Here is an 18,312-nt window from a genome sequence, read left to right as displayed (position 1 = left end):
ATTCAGGCTAGTATACTGATGTTTCAACCGCTACCCTGGGTTTCAGCGAGACTGACTGGCTGCTGGGCCTCATGGCCTCCTTGTGCCACATGCCTGCTGGCATATGTGGACTCTGCAGTGGGACCTGAAGTTCCAGCCTGCGCAGCATATGGGGAATCTCCAACATGGTCCAGATCTCAGAGTACTGTAAAAGATCTGCAGTGGTGGTTAACAAACAGCGATTGGGTCAGCAGCAGAGCCTTCTCCCTTAACCAACCAGATCTGACAGTGGTGACCGATGTGTCACTCCTGGGCTGAGGCGGCCATCTGGAAGCGGTGAAGATCAGAGGACTCTGGTCTTTGTCAGAGTCCAGCCTCCACATCAATCTGTTGGAGCTCTGAGCGATCCGATTGGCATTGAAAGCTTTTCTACCCTCCATAGGATAAAGGCTAGTGCAGGTGTTCACGGACAATACCACAGTCATGTGGTACTGAAACAAAACCGGCAGGTGGGCTTGTGGACCCTTTGTCCACTGGTTATAGCTGGTACAACAGGACATTTCCCTGGTGATTCAACACCTGGCTTGCTTTCTGAATGCCAAGGCGGACAAACTCGGCCATTGATGCCTAGTGGATCACAAATGGCGTCTCCATCCGGAGATGGTGCAAGGTCTCTTTCAGCAGTGGAGAGAGCCTTTGTTTGTTCGCCACCTCCAAGAACATGCAAAGTCTGCAGTTCGGCGCACTGGCGTTTCCAAGGCGGCTCTTGCTTGGAGATGCTTTTCGCCTGAAGTAGCTCTGGCCTCCTGTACGCCTTTCAACTCGTACGACTCTTCCCCAAAATTCGCAAAAGATCAGACCCAAGTCGTTCTTGTAGCTTCAGACTGTGCTCAGAGAATTTGGTATCCATTGCTGTTGATCATGGCCATCCGTCTCCTTATCAGGTTGCCTCTGATCTTGCAGACAGTGGTAATCTTGTTCTACATAGGCCAATCCATCACCTTGCCTACCTTTTATGCGCCACCTCATCCCTCTAGGGAAGAGGAGTGTCCTCCGGTTGTACCCAAAAAGAGCTTTTTTCTACCTTGACTGCACAAAGCCTTTTCAGATAGACTATCAACTCTTCATGAGATATGTCTGAGCCAAGAAAGGGAAAGCCATGCAGAAACGGACCATCTCCCAATGGATTATAGCTTGCATGGAGATTTGCTATGCATTGGCCAAGAAGCAGCACCCAGAGGGCTTGCATGCTCATTCCACCAGATCAAAGGCTGCAACCATTGCATTAGCACGTGGAGTTCAGGTCCTGGATATCTGATGGGCAGCATTGTGGACCTCGATGCACATGTTAACCAAACATTTCTGGCTGGACAGTCAGGTCCAACTTTGACCATCCTGTCCTGCAGAACTTTCTGGTATAAATCATTTTTTCTGTCCCATTTCTGGGGAGGTATTGCCTGGGTATCTATTGTTAGGTAAGGAATCTGCAGCCATAAGTCTCTATCAGACGAATAAGTTACTTACCTTCGCTGATGTCTTATTAAATTGAGACTGTCTAGCTGCAGATTGATTACCAACTCACCCATCCTCCCCACTCTGAGAACGAATGTCTGGGTTCGGGGCTGTTCCCTTTTCAGGGCCCCAGTTCTACACAACAGTGGTCAGTGGTTTTTGTGGCTGTTCTTCTGGCGTGGAAAGTCACGAAAAAAATAGACGGCCATGTGTTGGGGTGGCGCCTAAATAACACCATGTACTTCACTTCCAGCGCTGACAACACGCAGAGCCTAATGACACCGCCTACCAGCACATAGGAGTACTCCTCGCGAAAAACGTCCAGATTCAGTCTGACACCTGGGGATAATTATTTGGTAAGGAATCTGTGGCTAGATAAGTCTCTACCAGATAAGACCTTACTGAAGGTAAACTTGTTTTGTTACCCCAGTTAGGGATGATTGGCCCTATCCACCTCCTGCAGTTGAAAAGGGGAGGTAGCAGAAACTGGAAACCTTGTGCATCCTCATGGCCAATTAGTTTGGTATGAAGCCCTTTGTAGTGGAAAGACACTCGAATCTCTCCTTGAGGGTGAGTTCTAGCTATCCAACCAAGTGTGTATCTTCTCCTCGTCTTTCTTTACCTGAAAATGTTCGTCTCCACAATGGAGCCTACTTCGGGGCTCCTTGTGAAGTAAGATATGGAACTGTCTCCAAAGGGTCCAAACAAGTCATCTTCGTCCCAATTGTATGACTAGCACCTCAAAATGAAGTACAGCAAAGGGAGAAATAGATGTTACATATGAGCTAATCATTACTGGGTCTGTTTACGTTTTTGAACCTACAAGACCATACAGTGAGTGACTTATTCTCCTTCCCAAACAGATTAATACCCTTATCTGTCCACAGAACTTGGTGAAGACAATTTCAACTAACTACTAATCTGTTCTCATTGTTACTACTCTATTCACCGAATGTTCTGTGACACAAACCTGAGTGCTTGGATTACGAAAGAATTACTTGATTCTATTTTACCTCCCATAGATCTTCAACCCATTTCTTCTAATCACCTTTTGTGGATATAAAGGGAATACTGAAAAATGTTCAAGCAGCCTTTCAGTACAGTAAATGCAGAGCGTAAAATTAGAACAAACGTTTATTTAGGTACAAAGGTTCATGCCTATCTCTTCAGTTGTAACAACCTTTTATTTTTTCCGTTTTCAAATAGTCTCCTGTTTTTTTTTTTTACACCCACATCCCCATCACAGAAGGTTGTGCGCAGTCGCTGCATGTAGGCAGTGCACTCTGGGAAGAATGAAGGAGGTTGTCCTTGCCAGAAACCACTCTGGAGAGAGAAACTCTACCCACGAAGGAAGCTCGGTTGTTTTAAGTGGAAATGATGCATTGAAACCGATTTTTAGTGGGTTGCTTCCCCAGAGGCAAGAACTTGGACATATAAGCTATAGGTTCCCCTGCTGTTCATTACCCATCTTCCACATGCGTTTGCGAAATTGCCCTCCGCAGCAGCCCAAGGAGAGCAGGGTTGTGAACAGAGTGCCTAGAAGCACACTCCCCCTGGACGCAAATTAAGTTAGTGTGTGACCCTCCACTGAGTGTTGTGGTGTTCTCGATGGTCAAATGTATCCAGGGGCCTTGGTTGCTTTACTGTTTCATTAAGTATTTTGCTCTGTGCACTTTTACTATTTTACCTTCATTTCTACTGTAAACCGATTTTGATATTAGTGTCTTTACAAAAACTCCCAACCCTGGCTGGACAGTCACATCTTTATTCCAAATATGTGTTGTACTGTTCCTAGATATTTACAACAAGGGGTGGTGATGGACAGAGTCTCTGAATTAAGCAGAATACTCTCACCCAGTCAAGAGATCAGGGCTAGATCCAACACCGTTTTTTAGCTCATTGCACCATCCCAGTTTCAGAACCTGGCTGTATGCAAATTAGTCTGTCCCTGGCCCAGTGCATCATGGGAACAGGGCAGACCAGACTACAAAAGCCAATTCTTACACTGGGAAGGAAACAAGCTTCCGGGGACCGGTTTCTGGCATTTCAGCCGTCTTCGGCCCGGCTTGCTTGAATCCTGATGGTGCAATGAGCAAGGGACTCACATCTGAGCATACCCTTCCACGCTTAGGGTGGACAAAAATATTTACAACAAGGGGTGGTGATGGACAGAGTCTCTGAATTAAGCAGAATACTCTCACCCAGTCAAGAGATCAGGGCTAGATCCAACACCGTTTTTTAGCTCATTGCACCATCCCAGTTTCAGAACCTGGCTGTATGCAAATTAGTCTGTCCCTGGCCCAGTGCATCATGGGAACAGGGCAGACCAGACTACAAAAGCCAATTCTTACACTGGGAAGGAAACAAGCTTCCGGGGACCGGTTTCTGGCATTTCAGCCGTCTTCGGCCCGGCTTGCTTGAATCCTGATGGTGCAATGAGCAAGGGACTCACATCTGAGCATACCCTTCCACGCTTAGGGTGGACAAAAATATTTACAACAAGGGGTGGTGATGGACAGAGTCTCTGAATTAAGCAGAATACTCTCACCCAGTCAAGAGATCAGGGCTAGATCCAACACCGTTTTTTAGCTCATTGCACCATCCCAGTTTCAGAACCTGGCTGTATGCAAATTAGTCTGTCCCTGGCCCAGTGCATCATGGGAACAGGGCAGACCAGACTACAAAAGCCAATTCTTACACTGGGAAGGAAACAAGCTTCCGGGGACCGGTTTCTGGCATTTCAGCCGTCTTCGGCCCGGCTTGCTTGAATCCTGATGGTGCAATGAGCAAGGGACTCACATCTGAGCATACCCTTCCACGCTTAGGGTGGACAAAAATATTTACAACAAGGGGTGGTGATGGACAGAGTCTCTGAATTAAGCAGAATACTCTCACCCAGTCAAGAGATCAGGGCTAGATCCAACACCGTTTCTTAGCTCATTGCACCATCCCAGTTTCAGAACCTGGCTGTATGCAAATTAGTCTGTCCCTGGCCCAGTGCATCATGGGAACAGGGCAGACCAGACTACAAAAGCCAATTCTTACACTGGGAAGGAAACAAGCTTCCGGGGACCGGTTTCTGGCATTACAGCCGTCTTCGGCCCAGCTTGCTTGAATCCTGATGGTGCCAGGGACAGACTAATTTGCATACAGCCAGGTTCTGAAACTGGGATGGTGCAATGAGCTAAAAAACGGTGTTGGATCTAGCCCTGATCTCTTGACTGGGTGAGAGTATTCTGCTTAATTCAGAGACTCTGTCCATCACCACCCCTTGTTGTAAATATTTTTGTCCACCCTAAGCGTGGAAGGGTATGCTCAGATGTGAGTCCCTTGCTCATTGCACCATCAGGATTCAAGCAAGCCGGGCCGAAGACGGCTGTAATGCCAGAAACCGGTCCCCGGAAGCTTGTTTCCTTCCCAGTGTAAGAATTGGCTTTTGTAGTCTGGTCTGCCCTGTTCCCATCATGCACTGGGACAGGAACAGACTAATTTGCATACAGCCAGGTTCTGAAACTGGGATGGTGCAGTGAGCTAAAAAACGGTGTTGGATCTAGCCCTGAACTCTTGACAGGGTGAGAGTATTCTGCTTAATTCAGAGACTCTGTCCCTCACCACCCCTTGTTGTAAGTACTGTTCCTAGAGGCAGCCCATACTGCTTTCTTTGTGCTAGGCCGTGACTAGTTCTCATTTCCCTAGAGTTGAGGGGGCTTCGGAGGGCCCCCTTTCTGTTTAAGGCATGAGTACCCCTTATCTTGGTGGAGGGGGGCTAAGACGCAGCTGCACGCTCAGCTTTACATAGCGGGCTATGGTCTCTGCTTGCAGGGATGTGGAAAAAAGCCTAACCAAGTACCTCCTCCCAGATAAACCTGCTCCCTGGGACAGTGAAGTGAAACTGCAGAATATTGAAAATAGGCACAATGACTCCCTTATCTTGTAATGTTTTTTTGTGCATTTGAGCTGGGCATATTCATAAATTAGTACTTGGAGCGGATTGACAACAATCTGTGAGATGCACATGGGAGAACCTATTTCAGGTTGCCAGATCTTGCAGTGGGCATTGGCAGTAGCCCTGCTAGTACGGATGCGTAGTGGCATAAAAAAAAATGAAAATAGGCTGTGGCAATTTCAGATGTTTCAGATGTTCCTGCCTATGCGGGGTGTTAGGTATGAAGTGTGTGAGTTACACCTTCATAATCAATAAAGATGTTTTAGAAATCCTCTCATAAATGTATCATCTTATGAATATTTGTCAGGTGGCAGTACTTTGCGTTATACATTTGGCTCTGTATGCTGGTTTTACAATAGATACTTTAGCGCAATAACCATGTGCTCGGTTTGTTATCCACGATGCAAACTATTGTAATTGCTGTCCAATGTTCCGATCTAACTGTACACCAAATGTCAGTCAGCGCGCGCCAATTAGTGCCTATGTTGCTAGGTCACCACGGTCAATTGAAAACGGCATCAATAGAACTTGAAAAGGTTTCTTCCTGATCAGACCTTCTGACATATTGAGAAGAATAATAGAGGAGGAAAAAAGACCCGGGGCCCCTACCCTAGATCCCGAATACTCCGCAGTAAGAATTCATTTGCAACCTGCAATTAACGGCGGAGAATGGGCTGTGGAAACTGTCTGGACGTTTGAGAAAACCCTTTCTCCTAGCCAGGCATGTTTACTTTTAGGATAGTGTCTACGAGGTAGCGGCTTGGTCAGCGCCAGGTTTTGTTCAAAAATCTGCATTCGAGGTCATTGCAAACACACTTGAGGACCGCCACGGCCTCTTTTGTGTCTTGGTTTGTTAGCACATTATTGCAGGAACCGTGTGCGTCCTAATGCCCTTTAATTAGATGCTGAACTTAATTTTATAAAATATTATGCTTTGCTTCTCAAAAATGGAAGTCATATTCTTTTTTTTTTTTTTTTTTTTTTTTTTACAACACTTCCCATTTGTGATATTGCTAAATTGCAGTTTGTGAAAGGGTTGGGGCGTTTTTTCTCGTTTTGAATGTCTTGCTTTTAATCTGATCATTATATGGTAATTTCTTATCCACATTTTTCCCCCCAGAAATTTTGGGAATGATCCTTTGATGTCGTGGAACCGCAGTCAACATTCCCAAAGTTCTTCCTACCGCCAAGAGCGACAAGTGGACCAGGGCAGACAAGGCGGTTATCCACCAAGAAGGGATGATCGTGGTGACAGAGATAGACAGGTAAGGAACTGAGGTCAGCTGGGGTCTGTTACAGACATGAATGTGTGGAGGCCTGGTGTCCCTCCGCCCCCACCTAATACCCTCTAGACACCCTACGCTGTGGTCAGTTAATTTGAAAAACAATTTCTGAACACCATGTGTGGGTTTCTTAATGCATGGAAATTTGGTTTAATAAGGAATGTGGCTATACTAACTTTACATCCCACATTAACAGTTAAGCGCCTCTACAGAGCCGAGGCCAACTGTGCGTCAAAGGTCGCATGGGCATAAAAAACCTACATGTCCAAATACATCTAATCTGGCACTTTCTGGATCAACTAACAAATAGCCCTTGGTTAAAGGAAGTTGCAAAAAATACAACGTTTAAAGATGCTGCAAAGAATTGGCTTTTAGTTTTGGTGTACAGTGACTAAAACGCTTAAGTAAATGAATCTAAACATATTTTGGAATGTAGCCGAAAAGGTAAACCGAAGTAATAACATTGTCCGGAGTTCGTTGCACCAGTTGTAGCCTTACTTCCTGACACGAAGTGTGATCTTGGCATTGATTTGTTCGTTTTTCTCAAGAAAAGACATTGTTTAAAATTGGTTTTCGTTTTTGTGCTGTAATTCAGAAAGAATTGATACCCGGAAACAGTTGGTGCTGGTGGGTTGATGTTGCCTTCTTCGCACTGCTGGCACTATGTTAATGTCTTTTTAATTTGCCCTGTCGGTGAAGGTTAAAGCGACAGCGAGATCTGATGGGCCTTTGAAACCCCATTTCAAATTTGGACAAATGTAGCTCTATAAATAAGCAATTTCTGTGAAATTCACTTGCTACAATAATCATTTTGCGACCATCATCACATGTACTAAATACTTGTGGTGCAATGTGTAACTATTGCCTCCTGTGGGACAAAATCCTCATTTGTGATAAATCTTTCCCCTGACCTCTAACCTCTCACTTGTAATCTGTGATCAGCTTTAGTATCCACTAGTTAATGTAATCCGGCCTCGTGGCCCGGGGCGTGGGTACCATTCAGTTTGATGCTGCACACACTACTAGTGAAGCCGGCTGTAGCAGCAGCATCCTTTGTATAGGACATGTTATCACATCTGTAAACAGTCCCTAGCTGTCCCTGGCACCTTTTGTGTTAAAGCTGTGTACCAACCAGGCTATTTACTGTGTTTGCTATGTTTATCTAGTAAAATCTTCTGTTTGTTTTCAGCCATACAATTCTGGAAGGAGTTACCCCTTACCACCTCCACCCGGAAGATACAACTGGAAATAGTCTTGCAGGACCTGTAGTCAAGAAGTCTGCATTTTTAAACCACATTTGAAAGTGTCATCTTTATAAAACACCAGTATTCTTTTTAATTCTTGATTTAAGTATTTTGTACTCAAGGTATTTTACTTGTGTTGCTTGCGTACTTTCTTAAGTGTATAGCTGCAGTATGTGATGAGGTATGTACTTTGATTTTAGAATACAGTGGGTGGTTTTTTAAATCACTGCTTTGGTTCACTAGCAGAATCTTAACTATGTTCATGTTGTGTCTCCAGTTTGGACTAGGACATGTAAAATAGCATTCTGCTGCAATATGCTAAAATCCTGAGTAGCTGTTTGCAGAGCAACGGCTTGTTTTATCTTAGACGCTGTACTATGTCTGTATGTAAGAATTTGATTTTCTTTTTCTGGCTAGTTTTATAAAGATGATTCAAACTTTTTCATCTTGTGTCCTTTGTTGCAGTTGATTCATCGATTCTTGTTCCTCATGTGTCTTTATGGTGTGGAGTCGACTGCAGGGTTAGGATGTGGCTTGTTTTCAGGTTCAGAAGCTGCTATGTTGCTCTCTGCATGTGTTCTAGTCCTCTGGAGAGCGCCTGCACTCCGTAAATCTGTTTGTGTAGTAAGGGTGTGCAGTGGCTGTGCAGCATTCCCTGTATTACAAGAAGTCTGTGCTGGCCGCCGGTTAGCAGTACCAGCGAGTGAGAAGCTTGCTTGCTGCTTGAACCCGTCCTTGTGTGCCAGCTATTATCTTGGCAGTGCCAATATTAACCGATGCACCTTCTTACTAGTCAGTGATAGGAAACTGTTCGGGATAAAACTATGTGTGTGTGTATATATATGTGTGTGTATATATATATATATATATATATATATATATATATATATATATATATATATATATATATATATATATATATATATATATACACACACTTTTTCTTCCCAACATCAAACTAAGAAAGTGTTCAACTCAAGTAAACGGCATTTTATTTGCTACAGAAGTCCACCAGCTTTAATATGCTTTGCCCACTCTGGCTTTTAAAGAAGAGCTTGAGCCTGGTGTGACGCCTACTAAGGTAGGGTGACCAGAATTTTAAAGCCAAAAACCAGGACATTTCACAAAAACAGAAGGACTACAATTTTACTTCAAGTGATGAGAGCGCTCATCAGCAGAGATTTACAGAACAGGCAGTAAGAACATACATAAAATGCAATTTGTAAGCCCAGTAGCTTGCCTTTTTATTAAATTGATTTCTTGAAACAACTGCTAACTATCCCTGCTTTGTAAAACATAAACACCTTCTACCGTTTTCAGTCGACCCTCTCTAAAAACGGGGACATGAGCTACATTTCTTGAAATTTGCTGGGACAGCTGGTTAAAAACAGGGACCGTCCTGGCAAAACGGGGACGCCTGGTCACCCTAACTAAGGTCTGCCTCTGCAGTTTACTCCTGTAGTAAAGGGGTGTGAGCCTGCTGTAACGGCTACTACCGTCTGCCTCTGCAGTTTACTCCTGTTAAACATCCGTCTGCTCGACCTAAATTTTGCAGAGGAAATCACACTGGCCACAGACGAATCTGTTCATTTACTTCCTAGTGATTAATTTTCTTACTCTACATGTTATTTTGGCAAATATATTTTCCTGGTCACAGAATCCTAAATTTAAATAGTATGGAATAGTCTACTGTTGGACAGAAGTATTTCTAGGTCCTTATTAAGTAAATGTCATTTTTGCAGTTTTATATAGCGGGAACTCGACCCCATGGTGCTTTACATGAGCACCAGTTGCATGATAGACGACATTTTTTTTTTTTTTAGGCACTGGACGATGAGTAATTTGGCCTGAATCACAGGATGTTTGAGCCTCCTGCCCAACTTCAACCCGGTTCCCCTAGCTTGAAAGTCAGCCGCTTTTGCCTGTTTAGCGACATCAATATGAAATGATTACCATTTTTTAGGGCATTGAATGTTCTGTGCATGTGTACCATTTGCATTGTTCCAAGCATTAGCGCCCTCGGAATCTGAGCCCTTTACATTCTGAGATTCTGGTTAGGTAATGTCTGGATTTGAATGACCTGGTAAGTTTCACGCGTTTCTGATGCCCGCCCATAAGAACATCGTTTTTAAGAACTAGATGATTGGTGTGCAGCCAATCTAGGGAAGACTTCAATAGTCCATTTTCAGCATTTTATTTGCCCTCTTTGGTGCACCCTAGCAGACTCGGTGTGACTGGGGGCATTCTAGACTCCTGTTCACACCCTTTTAAAACGCACAGCATAGGGCCATCGGTTCTCATAAATAGTAAATATGCACGTGTATGTGTGTGTGTGTGTGTGTATATATATATATATATATATATCACACTCTCCTTTGTGGCTACTCAGTTATGGAAGCACCATGTACTTTCTGCCTTTGTCCCAGAGTCTGTCGCTCTTTTTTCGGTTCCGCGGAGTGATTTAATTTCCCCCGGTGTACAGCAAGTGGCAACAAGGCCTCTTGCTTTATTTCTGCCTCTGACCTGCAGATGATGGTTTTCCTACCAGGGCTGTGCGTGGAAATGAGGGTGCACTGGGTTGTTCTGGCATCTGGCCTTGTTATGTGAAAGTAGCCACTGTTGTTGTTTACCGACCTGTGCCTTAAAATTGTATAAAGTCCTTCCCGCGGTGTTCGGGTTCCCTGCTGCTTGAAGTGGGCCGGGTGTTTGAAGCGCTGTTAGTTGAGACCCTTCTCCACTAGGAGTGCGCCATTTCCGGCCCCGCGGATTGGCTCCGAGGTACCTGCTGCATTCCATGCCCTCACGTTCCATCTCCCGGCATTCCATAGGTTTTTAATGTCGTTAGAGTATGTGTTAAACGACCTAATGAAGTGAAACGTGAATGCGTTTTTGTATCCACTCACTCTAGTTGAATAGCTGTCCTTTTTTTTTTTATGTATTTCTTGTTTTCTGCCACCTTTCGCTCCGCTCTTTTGGCATTCTGTGGCGCTGTAAATGAGTTCCCTGCTACCCAATGTAATATATATATTTTTTCGCCCTTGGACACTCCTTTTCTTTTAACGGGAACCGAACCTGAGCCCTTCAGAATGCAACAAACTTAATCACTAAACCCTTCACCGAGCAATTCGACCATCTCTTGCTGCTTTCGTGTGAGGTACAGCTAAGACTTTTTTGGGGTCATAACCAGTTTAATGTTCGTCATTTCGCACGTTTTGATGATGACATGTGCAGCAAATGAGGTGTTCCTGGCACAGGGCCACTGACTCCTGAACACGGGGGCTCACGGTTCGATCCCCGGCGTCTGCGGCAAGTTAGCCCAACCCATGTGACTCTGGGCAATAGTTTGCTTAACTTTCCCGACGGCCCCCAGTGCCTTGACGCCCTCTGATAATTGTTCGCTTTACAAATACTGGTATTGATTTCCTCATGAAATTGTGTCCCGGTAGTACTCGCATGAGATTTTTCTGGTGCTCTGCTCTGTTTTCTGGCTAATCAGCCTCCAGTGACGGCCCTGGCTTCACCCACCACGCCCTTCCGTTCGAATACCTTTGGTAGGTACTGAGAGCCCTCTGCTTGCGTGCCAGGCTGTGCTAGTCCCTATACCAAAAACCTGCTTGCTGTCATGTTGCCGGCGGCCGCCTCCGAGGGTTTGTGCCAGTCCGTACACCAAGAGGGGTGCCAGGCTGCCTGCGGCCTCCGCCGAGGGCTGTGCCAGTCGCTGTACCAAAAACCTGCTTGCTGTCAGGTTGTTTGCGGCCTCCTCGGAGGGTTGCTCCAGTCAGCTGCCGCCTCCGAGGGTTGTGCCAGTCCCTACTCCAAGAGCCTTTGGTTTGGGTGCCAGGATGCCTGCGGCCTCCGCCGAGGGCTGTGCCATTCCCTACACTACAGCTGAGCCGCAGATTGATTTTGAAGTGTGGACCCGCTCTGCGGGTAGTAAGCAGCATCCTTCAAACTGCAGTCGCGAGACCAGAGTAGGCTTGGTGTGTTTTCAAGTCTGCCTTTTCCACACACATCTTATTACATAGACACTTGCCCAACCTGTCGTCTCAGAGGGCAACTTAAAAACGACTCAAAAGACCACCTCGGTTTACTGTCCTGGAAGGACGACCGCCCTTCTAAAATTCTCCCTTTTTTTTTTATTTTTGTGCACCAGTGTGGGAGAGAGGCAAAAAGTGAAAATCCTGATCAGGCAATGGATACCAAATCATTTTAGTCAGGCTATGATTTTCCCGGTTAAACTGCACCGTGAGCAGGCCAGGGTGTGTACTTCAGATGGCAACAGCCTGCCGAGTGCAGTCTGCTGGTTCACTGGTGACTGAAAAGGGAATCGGCAGGGTTAAAGTTAAATGTTCTACTTTTAGTGTGCGTGTGGCGTAACACAAATGAGCTCGGGGGAAGTTGAATAAAACATTTGCTGGTCACTTTCCCTTCTTATCTGTTGCTGTTTGTGTTGTGCTCGGAGGACAAAATTGTCTTAATCTTATGTTAAATTATTAATGTCATTAACAGCGACCCTGGCACACATTTATAAATTAAAGTCTCTTTCCACTTGTTTTTTGTTTGAAAAAAGTTATTTTGCCCCTTAAACTATTGCGCTTCAGACTAAAATGTACACCTGCGTTTTGAATTGCTGCTACGGATTTGTGTGTGAAAATATCTGCGCGTGTAAAACCACATCAAACAGAGCATTACAAACGGAAATTTCACATCTCCCAGAGCAAAATTATTTATAAGTGAACTAGCAAACAATCATCAACATAGCCAACCCTTTAAATAATTAAACGTCGAAGTTGAAAAAGGTCAGTTTTATTGGCCTACAAAGTGAGGGGCCGTTCACACACAACAGGAGACCGGTAGGGGTGCAATGAAAGTTCACGTCGTGCTCTGACGTCATTTAAATACATTACAAACTGAAGACATGATCTGATCTTAAAAACAGTACCTGGACAATGTGAAAACAAGTCATACCATCATCTGAGCGAGCCTGTCGAACAGGCGAGTTGAGAAACCGTGTCCTCTTGCCATAATTTATGCTGCTTTGCCTTGAGAGGTTAGAACAGGTTGCAGGTAACTTTGAGTGATTTTGTAACACAGTGCATGTTTGAGGCCATTAGAACAATTAGGGATGAGTCCATTGCCAGAAGTGATGCTGTGTCCCCAATTACCTTGTCCTAGAACGCGTAAGCACTGGGTACCACGTGTTGACTTTTTTTACAACTACTTAACGTGTCTGCAAAATAAACACATTTTTTTTGTTTAAAATATAATGTTCGGTCATCCAGTGTTTTCCGTTTTGTTTGATAACTTAAGTGCATATAATCTTTAAAACCAAATGTAAATATCTACAGATTAATAAATGTTTTTGTTTGCTAAAAAGATTTGTTAAAATAGGAGCCTTTGCCCTTTCTTTAAATTAATCTGTGTTTGCGGGATGTTAATCAAAAAGGCTCCCAGTGAAGTTTACAAATAGCTCCCTGTTGGGGGTATTAAAAAGATGCTGTGGGCAGCTTGTCCAGGCTGCATGCACTTGTCACCCTCTTCAGTTAATGAGTTTCACATACTTCACGCATGTGGCCCGCACTAATCATGGCGGGCCTCTTCCAACCGTCCCGAAATATCAATGCCGCCACTGTGTTTAGTTCTCTTCTATTACAGAGCTCCGGCTATGTTGTGGTTTATTTTTTAAAACAGTTGGGCGCTGTTTGGGATGCAAAGAACTAAGATGACCTGTCCTAGTCTGTGTTGAATAGTTAAAGGCCTATTGAAGCCGCCATCTTGTTTGTAAACACAGAAGCAGCCTGGGTTCTGTTTATGGAAGAGTGGGTGTAAGTGGCTTCGATGCTGTCCACAACTAGAGCCTTTCAGCTGGCTTCCCTCTGCTTTCGAAACCAGAAGCCAAATTAGTGCTCTTGAAAGGGGTGGACACATTTCTGAAAATTTGGAAAGCGAGCCATTTTGCCTGGAAAACTTCTTTGCTATCTGAATAATTAACTATTAGTCTACACGGTGTTTAATCTGTGGGCTTGTTGTTTTGATACATTATTCCTGCTACAAGCCTTAAAAAGGGCCCATATGCCCGGTTTTTAATCCGTGCTATTACCGAGTGTCTGTAAATACATGAAATGCTTCTTTAATTTACAAAATTCCCTTCACATGGTAACAGGTTGATTTTTATAAAATTAAATGGACTTTGTCGAACTAAATCATTTGTTTAATGCAGTTGAATTTTCGACCAGTACACTCGGGCGTAACTTGCCTGCGCTAAGGAGCTTTTTACACCTTTCCTCAGTTGTATGTTTTTTTAACACTCATATGACTGTTAGCTGACATAGGATTTAGATGCGTGTTTAATAGTTCTGTGGGATCTAACCTAAACCGGTGGCTGGCCCAAAATAAAACATTTCAAACGGACCGTATTAAATTAATTCCTGTATGTGATTGAATAACGGACACTGCCGAAATTCGTGGTACTTGTTCCCCCTTGGAGGAAACAAGCGCCAAGTTGGACCTGCCGGGATTCGAGCATTGTTTACAGCAACCTTAAAATATGGTTTACTGCAATATTTCATCACGACTATTTTGTAGTGCATCCAATCTTAACTTTACCTATTTTGGATCTATAATGTATGGATATTATGTTGTGGCTGAGAGGTTTTCTCTGGAGTTTTGGGTAGGTGATGCACGTGTCTGAGGCGAAGCCTTTAGTAAATGTTAGTGTTCACTCAAAGGATTGTTTTAAAATTAAACGGCGTGGGGCTGGGATCTGCAGAGGTGGAGCTTTCCAACATCCGAGCGGGTCGGCTTGGGGTCGCCACTTGAGTCCAAGTCCGTCCCTACATGGGTCCTTACACCCCAGCTTCCTTAATCGGTGTCACGAGCCTCCCAGCTAGAGGTGTTGGCTCGTCGCCACTGTGGACGCTCTGATTCTTCCACTGGCTGAGGTCATCTGAGCGCCTCATCGACAAAGTTTTAACACTTATTTTCAATCGCACATTAGATTGCGCTTGGGGAAGGCGAGTGGCTTGTACAAATATTAATTCGCGTCTAGGAGAAAATAAACTCTTCAAGAAGTCTACTGTGAGTTTTCCACTGGAGTCGAAGATGCCCACTTTCAAGTCTGAGTCAGTGCTCGGGGCTGCGGCAGGGTTAGCTTTTGAGAAGTGTAATAAGTGTGAAATGTTGGCCCACTTACTTAAAGTCACGGTCCTTTCATTAAATACCTGGAAAATAACGGATCTAGTTCCTTTAAAGGGGGGTAACCGCTCATGATCTATTGAACCCACAGATATTCGTGTTTTTACTGCATTTGCAGGTTTCTCAATGTTCTCCGCCCCCAGTTAGGTGCGCTTCCCCGACAGTCCCAAGAAAGCTGGCACAATCACCACTGGTACCTGTGGCGGGCCCTCCGCGTGCCCTGCATGTGGGCGCACGAGTCTGTGGCTGGCACAGTGGTCCTCGCCCCTCACCATGTCCTGCCGTAGAGCAGGTTGGCGTTTACCATTCCGCTGCTGTAGTCGACCCCCGAGGCGTCCATCTGGGGCATGCCGGCCACCTGGCTGTGGATGGAGGGTGGGCTGGGGGACATGTCGTCCAGGTCTGGCGCCTGGCTCAGGGCGCTCACCTGCTGCTGCTGCTGGTGGGACGCCCCGCTGGAGGTCGGCAGCGCCACCCCGCCCTGCTGGCCCTGGCTGGAGGCAGAGGTGCTGGAGCCGCCCTGGCACGGCTTGCCGTCCTTGACCAGCACGGGCACTGCCACCCTGCGCGGGGACTGCTGTTGGCACAGGGAGCCGTCCTGCTGCTGCAGCTGCTGGCTGGCCTTGTCCTTGGCCTGGCGCTTCATCTTGTAGCGGTGGTTCTGGAACCAGATCTTGACCTGGGTGGGCGTCAGGTGGATCATGCTGGCCAGGTGCTCACGCTCGGGCGCCGACAGGTACTTCTGCTGCTTGAAGCGCCGCTCCAGCTCGTAGACCTGCGCCTGCGAGAAGAGCACCCGCCGCTTCCGGCGGGGCGCGGCGTGCAGGGGGGCCATGGACTTGGCGGCCTCGGCGATCCCGCTCAGCGCGCCCATGCTGGCCATGTTCATCCCGCCGGAGGGGCCCATGAACCTGGAAACTGAGCAAAAGAGGGTGTCAGTGAAAGAAACCACAGCCACGAAGCCAACGCACAGGAAAAGCAACAGCATGCATTGGTCACCTAGAGAGGAGCAAAGGGAAAGCAGCGGCACGGCCTGATCTGAGAGGAGTAAAGTGAAACCAGCATGCGCGGAGGAGCGGGTGAAGACATTATGGACGGACCTGCTGCAGAAAATTAAGTGTAAACACGAGCATGCACTGATCTACACTAGGAGGAAACAGCCATGCACAGATCTGTTGCAGACGGAAAATAACAGTAAAGCAAGCATCGTCTGCAGGTGGGAAATAGCATGCATGATCGAGGCGTAAGCAAGGGGTTCTTATCGGGAAACTCTTAATCCTGCAATGTGTGCATTTAAAACGAAAAATTGAATTAAACAGGTGTTTCAAGGTGACTGATATCCCATATATGCCAATCGGATGTTGAATATATGTATACACACAGACTGTAGCTATTCGTTTATCTGTGTATTTGGAATGTTTATTCGTATGGTTTGTAACTTATATGTTTAGTTAGGAGATTTTTGCTGTTCGATTGCTCATTTTAAGTCAAATCAATTTCATCGTGAGCCCATACACTGCAACAAAACATGCCGTGTTATAAATAAAATATATTTTATAAAGTAAGAGCTGCGATCCTGTGTCGGGCTAAATTTATATTCTGTTTGTAAACTAATATTATTGTCTGATTTAATAATTCAGATAAAAAAATGTTGGCCGACTGCCTAGTTTCTCTCGCTCCGTTTGTTGCCAATAATTCGTATATAAATGGAATGTTCCATACATGTTTTCATCGCATTAGCCAAATGGTTATTAATGTAATTGTAATTCATTTGAAATCTCACGTTCGTTTTGCTTTACATCATTTTAGGCAGGATTATTAAAATAAAGTGTAAAAGTACGCAAAGAAAAGTAAATAAATGCATTAATGTAAGTGCCTCTTTACAGATTTATATATATATATATATATATATATATATATATATATATATATATATGAGAGAGAGAGATAGATAGATAGAATGGAAGGCATTTCTTTGAACACACAGATTGAAATATAAATACACATCTCAATATAACTGTAGCACTAGAGGAAATTCCAATTCCCTAACGACTGACAGATTATGCATTGTTATTTGTCCTTATCTATTTCTGAAATCGATAGCAGGTAACCGTTAAATGACTAACGAAAAATTCGTTAGTCCAGTAAACCAACTTTAGTAGAAATGGCACAACCATAAAACACGTGTTCCCAAAATCTCCAGGAATTTACACCTGGCATTCATAATCATTTTATTTTATTGGATTGCGGCTAGGGGTTGGCATTTACATTTTGTATCTAATTTCCCCGTGCGTAAAAATGGCTAAATTCGTTTCGCCGATCGAACCAAAGACGGAAATTGGCCGAACGGCGAAGTTTGAAGTGCTCACTTACTTGTGGAGTACCTGGGGTCGGGGTTGGCCCCGTACCAGCCCCCGGCCGCGGGGCCGCCCCTCACGCCGTCCTGGTAGCCGGACAGCTCGCCCATGTTGCCGATGGCCCCGTTGCAGTAGCCTCCCATGGCACCGTGGCTGAACTGCGAGACCCCGTGCGGCATGTGGTAGGCGGCGGCGGCCGCGCCGTGGCCCATGGCGTGCTGCTGCATGGCGGCCTGCGGCACCTGGCCCTGCCGGTAGGCTCCCAGGGGGAAGCCGCCCGCGCCCTCCATGCCGCCCAGCTTCCTGTAGCTCTCCTCCATGGGGCTCAGGATGTCCGTCACGGAAAAGGGCGTCGTATGCTTGGGGCTCAGCGACATGGTTCGGCGGCCGGAGCCAGGGGTGGGTCCGCCCCGCGCTGCCCTCTCGGAAGGGGGCGCCTGCTGCGGGCCCTGCGCTGCTCTTATGGCGGGTTTACTTTAGCCGGCGCCAGGTTTACAGCAGACTCCCCGGCGAGGGCGGGGGGAGAGGTAAAGAACACGAGTGGGGAGGGGGTGGGGGGGGGCTGCAAGGCAGAAAGGAGAAGAGGAGGAGCCACGAGCACCTTGCAAACAATGTTCATCATTGACAGCTATCTCAGCACGCTGCTGCGTGCGCCTGGAGCGCGTCAGGCGGACATCGAGCCGCTGCCCGCCTGGCCCCCGTCTGCTAGTGGGTGTAGGGAAGAGGGTGAGCACCCTCACGCCAGGATGGGCCTGTCGAGTACCCTCTCTCCCCAGGCCCCAACACATCAATCAAAC

The 18,312-nt window shown here is 45.9% G+C and overlaps 2 protein-coding genes across 2 annotated transcripts in view; one reads left to right on the top strand and one right to left on the bottom strand.

The window, feature by feature from the left end:
* The window catches only part of XRN2 (5'-3' exoribonuclease 2), a 372,302-nt gene extending 363,897 nt beyond the window's left edge, over positions 1-8,405 (top strand). Inside the window, exons 29-30 of the mRNA XM_078649322.1 lie at positions 6,558-6,702; positions 7,910-8,405. Coding sequence (XP_078505448.1) covers positions 6,558-6,702; positions 7,910-7,972 — 208 coding nt within the window. The 3' untranslated portion in view covers positions 7,973-8,405. The remainder of the gene's footprint in view (positions 1-6,557; positions 6,703-7,909) is intronic.
* A 7,021-nt stretch (positions 8,406-15,426) lies between these two features.
* NKX2-4 (NK2 homeobox 4) lies at positions 15,427-17,892 on the bottom strand. The gene is made up of 3 exons (XM_078647052.1): positions 17,532-17,892; positions 15,634-16,076; positions 15,427-15,588 (listed from the first exon to the last, which is right to left on the bottom strand). The coding sequence occupies exons 1-3, from the start codon at positions 17,890-17,892 to the stop codon at positions 15,427-15,429; spliced, it is 966 nt and encodes a 321-aa protein (XP_078503178.1).
* Positions 17,893-18,312: the final 420 nt, after the last annotated feature.

Source organism: Lissotriton helveticus, chromosome 6, assembly GCF_964261635.1.
Source record: "Lissotriton helveticus chromosome 6, aLisHel1.1, whole genome shotgun sequence".
NCBI lineage: Eukaryota > Metazoa > Chordata > Amphibia > Caudata > Salamandridae > Lissotriton > Lissotriton helveticus.
Note: the sequence above shows the minus strand (reverse complement) of the source record. Positions and strands in the feature narration are given on the sequence as shown.